Consider the following 6,669-nt stretch of genomic DNA (forward strand, 5'->3'; position numbering starts at 1 on the left):
GGACTTCAACTCCCAGAATTCCTCAGCCAGCCATGGCTGGCTGAGGAATTCTGGGAGTTGAAGTCCACAAGTCACAAAAAGGGCCAAGTTTGATGACCCCTGGCCCAGGCGGTCGGGGACTGCGTACCCCGAACCTGATTTAACAAGAGCTACACCAGAACGGAGAGAGAGAGAGAGAGAGAGAGAGAGAGAGAGAGAGAGAGAGAGAGAGAGAGAGAGAGAGAGAGAAGCAAGCACACTCTGCACATGCTCGAGCGCACTGGCGCGGGGCGCTTCTTCCCGAAAAGGCCGCGCAAGGGCCGCTCCGGCGCTGCCCAGCGAGGGTCTCCGGGGTCCGCCACGGCCGCGCCCTGCAGCGCCCCCCGCCCCAGCGCGAGCCGAGAGAGAGAGAAGCCCCCCGCCCCTCGGCGCCTCCTCCGGGCGGGACTCGGGCGCCCGGCTCCGCCCCCGCGCGTGCGGCAGCCTTATTAGCCGCCGCTTTTGCGCACCAGGCTCAGTGCAAGGCAGGCGCGCGCGCGGGGAGTTGCGCCGAGACGGCAACGGCCGAGCCAAAGGAAGCCAAGCGAGCCAGCGACGCCCGGAGCGCGGCGCCTCCTGGGGTGGCCTGAGCGCGTAGCGTCCCTCCAGGCGGCCGGGGCTCCTCTCCGTCTCGCCCTGCCCTGATCGCCGCCTGCGCCCTTCTGCCTCCGCCGCCGCCGTGCCCCTCTCGCCAGCAGCCGCGCCACCATGGGCAGCCACAGCTCCAAGGCCGCCAAGGGGGACGTGATGGCCCAGGACGCCGCCGGCGACGCCTCGCCCTCCAAGTCCAACGGCCAGGTGGGTCTGGGGCGGGCGCCCGGCCAACTGCCATTGTTCCCCGCGCTGCCGCTGCCGCCGCCGCCGGGGCTGCCCCGCCCGCCCGCCCGGCTCCGACTTGGGCGCGGCAGCCTCTCGGGACGGGCGCCGCGCTCGCCTGAACCCCGCCGGACCTCGCTCTGCGCCCGCTCCGCTGCCTCTTCCCACCGTCCAGCCGGGGCCGCGGCGTGGCGCGCCTTTTGTTCGACGCTGAGCCCGGGAGACGGAGCGCATCCCCCTCCCGCGGCGCTCTCCCTCCCGACGGGGGAACAAAGGAGGACCGGCGCGCTGGATCCCGACGCTGCATTGCGCGCATTCCCCGGGCGAGGGGCGGGGGCGGCGGGGAGGGGAGGGGGCTGCGCACCCGGGTTACCGACGCGCTCCGTGCATACGGCGGGGAGGCGGCGGAGAGCCCCGCCCCGCCTGATTTCCGCGCCTTTTGCAAGGAACCCCGAACCTCTGGCTTTCTAAGAGGGGCGGGACTGGGGGCGCTTCGGCCTCGAAGGGACCCACGGGCGGTTTTGCTAACGTGGCCCTCCCTGTGGCTCGGATTCATCCGTCCCTCCCGCCCCCAAACGCAACCCTCCAGCGCCGTCGGACCGAGCGGCCCAATGGCGCGGCTTTGCATCGGGAGAGAAAGGCGCCCCCCCCCACACACTCCCCGCCTTTTTGCCCACAGTGGGGGATTCCCGGCCGCCGCGGCGCTCCTGCAACATTCGCGTCCCGCTCCCGGAGCGCATCGTTGGCGCTGCAACCCAGGCGGGCCTCGGCGGGAATGCGGCGCCCCCTAGCGGCGGCGCACCACACGCTGGCTTCCTTGAGACCGTTTCGGCCGCCTCCCAGAAAAGGGAGAGAGCCAAAGCTGGATTGGGGGGCCAAAGCGTTGCTCCCCGTCTTTTAACCGAGCGCGATCGCTGGGAAAGGTTGGCCAAGTAGCTGGGACGGGTCCCGGTCTGATCAGTGCACATCATCTCACTAGTTCAGGGGTAGGCAACCTCGGCTCTTTTATGACTCATGGACTTCAACTCCCAGAATTCCTGAGCCAGCTATGCTGGCTCAGGAATTCTGGGAGTTGAAGTCCATGAGTCATAAAAGAGCCGAGGTTGCCTACCCCTGCACTAGTTGGATAATCGGAGTTGTAGTGTGGCACCTGTGGATGGAAGGAAAGCCAAAGTACCTGTTTTGTGGCCAGGTGTCTTGGAAAAATACATTCAGCCCGTAGAATTGAGCCCTTGGCGGTCCGGTCCAGCTTAGTTAAAATTTTTCTGCTGCTCAGTATATTGGGTTAACCCCGGGCCATTTTGAATGGTTGGGTTGAATGGCTGGGTGCCACCCCAAAAAATGAATTCAGTTACTTGTTGTGTGAGGGCAGTCAAGGTTGTGTGCTATTGCCGGTGTGTGGCTCTTGGGGGACTATGGGATGTGGGTTTTCACCTTGTGCAATTGGGGGCGGGGGCATTTTGTCAGCTGGATGGGATTCACAGATGGTGAGCTTCTCCCTTTTTCAGAGCTGTAACTTTGGTGTACCTTTTGTTCACTCCTCCAGGAAAACGGCCATGTGAAAGTCAATGGGGATGTGTCCCCTAAAGCCGATGGGGAGGTGAGCTCCCTGAATGACAGTGGCTCAGCAGAGCCCCCCAAGGAGCCTGCCAAGGCCCAGACGGGCAGTGGAGATGCCATTGAGCCAGCCCCAGTGGCCGAGGGTGAAGCCAAACCTGACGGAGCTGCTTCCACCAACGCTTCCAAGCAGACCCCCAAGAAGAAGAAACGGTTCTCGTTCAAAAAATCCTTCAAGCTGAGCGGCATTTCCTTCCGGAAAGCCAAAAAGGAAACGGGAGACGCGTCGGCCGTCTCCTCTCCCACCGAGGAGCAGCAGGGGAAAGCCGAAGCAGCGGAGACTGAGGACCAGTCAGCCACTGCCGCCACCAAGGAGGGCGAGCAGGCCAATGCGCCCCAAGAGGAGACAGCAGCCCCCGAGGAAACCCCTGCCGCAGCCTCGGCTCCCGACAATCAACCGACCGCGGCCAAGCGGCAAGATGGCAGTGAGGAGCCAGCGAAGGAGGAGGAACAGCCACAGCAGCCGCCTTCCAGTGAGAGCCAGGGGGATGTAAAGCCAGATGAGACCTCAGAATCTGCGAAGGTGGAGCCTAGTGCCGCGGCTGACACTGCTGCTGAGCAGGAAGAATAGAGTTGGCTTAGCTCACCACCAGAAAGAGACTTGTCTGTGCCATCCTTCCAATCCCAACAACCCCACAGAACTGCTGCCTTGACTACATGCCACACACGCCCTCATACACACAGGCCTTTTGCGTTGAGCTGGCAAGCTTTGTCTCTCCAGTGTCCCCCCACAGTGAAGAGAAAAAAAAAGAAAGAAAATAAAAACTGGCTTGGCCCGGTGGGCAGCACTGCCCCTCAAGCAGGAGTTCTAAAGCCCCTCTTAAAACTATATGGAGAGATGACTGATCCTGGACAGAAACTGGAACTTGCTCCATTTAATGAGACCAGCTATTAACACCAAGTTCTTTTTCCTCAGACCCTTCGGTTTCTACTAATCTTCAGATGCAGCTCTTCTTTTTTCTCCAAAAAGACCAACAAGCCAGCAACAACGGAGCCGTTTTTCAAAACGGATATTCTCTATCTCTTGGTTTACATTCCTGGTTCTGACTTCATTTAAAAGTATTTTGTGCTTTTTATAGAAACAACCGTTTAAAAAGCTAATCTGGTTAGTTTTTTATAATGTTTTGCTCTTGGCTTTAAACCATAAAACGCGTAAGTCCACTGCGTTTAATTTGACATCAGAGGGAGAACTACTTCGGGTTTATTTAGGGATGGGGGGGGCAACCCCTGGGGGAGGGGGTGGGAGAGGGTTGAGGGTTGGCTGTATGATGTGACTTTAAATTTTCGTTTCCTTGTCTTTGTAAATAATTTTTTAATGACCCTACTTCTGATCTGCAGTTTTCTAACTCCTAAACAAAAGTTGTATGGGTCTTATTGTAACATTTGAAAAGAATAAATGGTGACCCCTTTACGGATCGGAGTTTGGGTCCTTTTCTCTAGTAGTTGGCCAAGCGGCCAGTAATCGGGCAGCTGCCTATTTCCCAGATACCCTTTTCCCTTGAAGTGCTGATTTCTCTTTCTGTACCATCCAATTCTTCAAGGGAAGTTGAACTGCATTTGGAGGGCACTTGTATCCCCCAGAATTGAGGCCAAGGAGAAATGGCTTGTGCCCATCACAGCCAGGTATATTTACTCCATTAGTGCATTCAAATTACACGCCAGGAGACAGGCAGAACCTACCCTGACAAATTTCCTTAGAAGCCCTAAGCTTCAGATCTGGGTGGAGGCACTTGGGAGTTTAATCATGCGTGCTGCTTTCTTTCATAGGCTATTAAGAGCCTTATTGGGGAGCACTCTTGTAAGGAGTAAGAATTCCTGCAAGACACAAATCTATCTGTACCTTCAGTTGCATTCATGGGGTGTTCCTCATTGCTCAATGAGCAGGGGCCAGGCAAGCAGCAGAGGCTGTTTTTTCTCCAATCAGCAGCCTTTTCACCTCTGCATGCTTCTCTTTTCAGGCAGAACTTCCCAACCCTAGTTAGCAGGTAAAGGTTGGCCCGGTATGTCTGAATGGATGCCAGTAAATCTTGTTGGAATCGCCAGGTGGATTATAGGGTGGGCTTCATAGGGTGTTCTGTGCTGCACGCAAATGGCTCCAGATGTTGAAAGCACTTCAGTGGATTCTTTTCAAAACTGCAGCTGGGTTGGGGGAAAATAACAGCGTTTCTCTGAGAGTGAATCTAGGGCTGGAATATGGTCTGGCAGCCATTTTAACTCATCTTAGATCAGGGAGAGGTGCCTGCTAATCACCATATGAGGCAGCAGTCCTTGTTTCTCCTGCCTAAGATGGAGGCAGGCAGGCAGGCAGTTGTAGCCGTAGGAACCAACCACTCAAAACTCACTGGTTGTAGGCTTCCTATGATAGTGGTGGGAGACAGATAAGTGCCAAAAGATTGTGTTGGTGTATGGTTTTCACTACCCACTGCACAGGTCATGGGGCTGAGAAATACAAAAGGCTGTGGGGGGTGAGACTCTAGAAAGCAAGATAGGTTATCAAGCAGCATCAAATTTGTTATTTTTGTCTTGAGCTCAGCACCTATTCCAATTGGCTTGCCAGGCCTTGATTGGGGACAAGAATGGCTAAACATTCTTGTGTGTTTCATCATAAGAGTTCTCTATAAGACTTCTTGCCTCAATTTCTGCAAACCTTCTGACTTCAGGGAAGAGCCGGTGAGCAAGTGAAAAGAGAATGTTTTGCTGATCAGCATTCTGTGTGTCCTTAGCATGATAGGACAAGCTATAGCATGTGTTGGCTGAGGGTGATAGGTGTAGTGCAACGCTTCAGGAGTACATCAGATTTTGGAGGGCTGATCATGCTAATTCTTCCAACCCCAGCAGCCTCCAATGAAATCAAAGGAAGTTTGTTTTTGGGGCTTGGTTTTTTGAATAAAGCAACTTGCCCTGCCAAAGATCTTATCTTTTTTGAATTCTGTTACAATTAAGCCTTGCAGTTCACAGAATCACACGCTGCTGCTGGTGGATCACCTTTCCATTTCAAAGGCCATTCAGGGTCTTTGGTTAACCTCTGGGAATCTGGACACTCGCCGTGCTGACGACAGCAATGTTAGCCCCGTGGCACATTTGAGAAGCAAGTGGGACAAGGGTGAATTTGGTGAAGCCGTCTGACCTTTAGTTACCTGCTGTGAGAAGCAGCTGCAGTGCCCTCCTTGAACAAAACAATTCCTGGTCTTTAGAGAATAGGTGATAATGGTTGGCAAACAGTTGTTTATTAGGCCAGCAATCCTTCCGGGATTCAAGTAAACTGGTGATGCAAGTGCCAAAAGTGTTCTTAGCTGCGGTTCTCACTATCCTTCATCCTTCCCAGTTGCTTTGCTCTTAAGGCAAGTGGAAAAGAAGTGCCGGCCTTGTGATGCAGTTGTTGGGTGGAAACTATGGACATAAAAAAGCATTTTCTCATTCCTTCCAGACAATCTTGGATGCACTTCCAGTTGAAAATTGGCTTCAAATGATAGAAGTTCCAGGGAATCACTAGATTCCTATCCCATTTCCTCAGAGGTTGAAGACAATATAAAATCTTGAATTGGACCCCCACCCCCATTTTTTCTCACAGCAAATCTGTTGGCTAACCCGTCACTAGGTTGCATCTTGACTTGACCCTGCTCCTAGTTCAGCTTCTTAGCCACGCTTGACTGCTTGGTCTTTCTGAATGCTCTGCATTTAAAAAATAAAAAAATCTACTGTAGATGCAGCAGCCAGTGAGCAGCCAGAACAAAAGCTTAAATATGGGGTGTGTTGGGTATAGCTGCAGGAGCATGGGCCAAGACATACTGAGCCTTTGTGAGCACACAATCTGTTCCAGTGTTCATAGATACATACTGCTTTTGCACCTTTTTTTAGTCCCATTTCAGCTGTTCCGCAGCATAGACAAGTGTGCACCACTATGTTTCCTCCGGAGAAGCAAAGAACAGGTCCTATGATTTCCTGAGTGCTCTGCTCAGTGTAGTCAATCAGGTCAATTTCACGACAGAAAATGGAAAATGCCTGGCTCTGAGCACCTTTCCAAGAACCATGTTCCACAAGTAAAACTGATGATACACAACACATGTGGCAAGCAGCGCATAGGAAACATGTCAAAAGCTGGAGGCATTGAAATGATGGAATGGTGGCATTCTGTGCACAAGGCTGTGGTCAGGCAGAATCCTCCTATTTAGGTACAAAGAAACATGTATATGCAAGCTGGTTTTACATGCCAGAGTT

At 53.9% G+C, this 6,669-nt stretch overlaps 1 protein-coding gene across 1 annotated transcript; it reads left to right on the forward strand.

Moving 5' to 3' along the window:
* Nucleotides 1-515: 515 nt before the first annotated feature.
* On the forward strand, nucleotides 516-6,614 carry MARCKSL1 (MARCKS like 1). The gene is made up of 2 exons (XM_081335321.1): nucleotides 516-816; nucleotides 2,381-6,614. The coding sequence occupies exons 1-2, from the start codon at nucleotides 727-729 to the stop codon at nucleotides 3,020-3,022; spliced, it is 732 nt and encodes a 243-aa protein (XP_081191447.1). The 5' UTR covers nucleotides 516-726; the 3' UTR covers nucleotides 3,023-6,614.
* The last annotated feature ends 55 nt before the right edge of the window (nucleotides 6,615-6,669 follow it).

The sequence above is a fragment of the Vipera berus genome (genome assembly GCF_964194415.1).
Source record: "Vipera berus genome assembly, chromosome: 9".
In the NCBI taxonomy this organism is placed as follows: Eukaryota; Metazoa; Chordata; class Lepidosauria; order Squamata; family Viperidae; genus Vipera; species Vipera berus.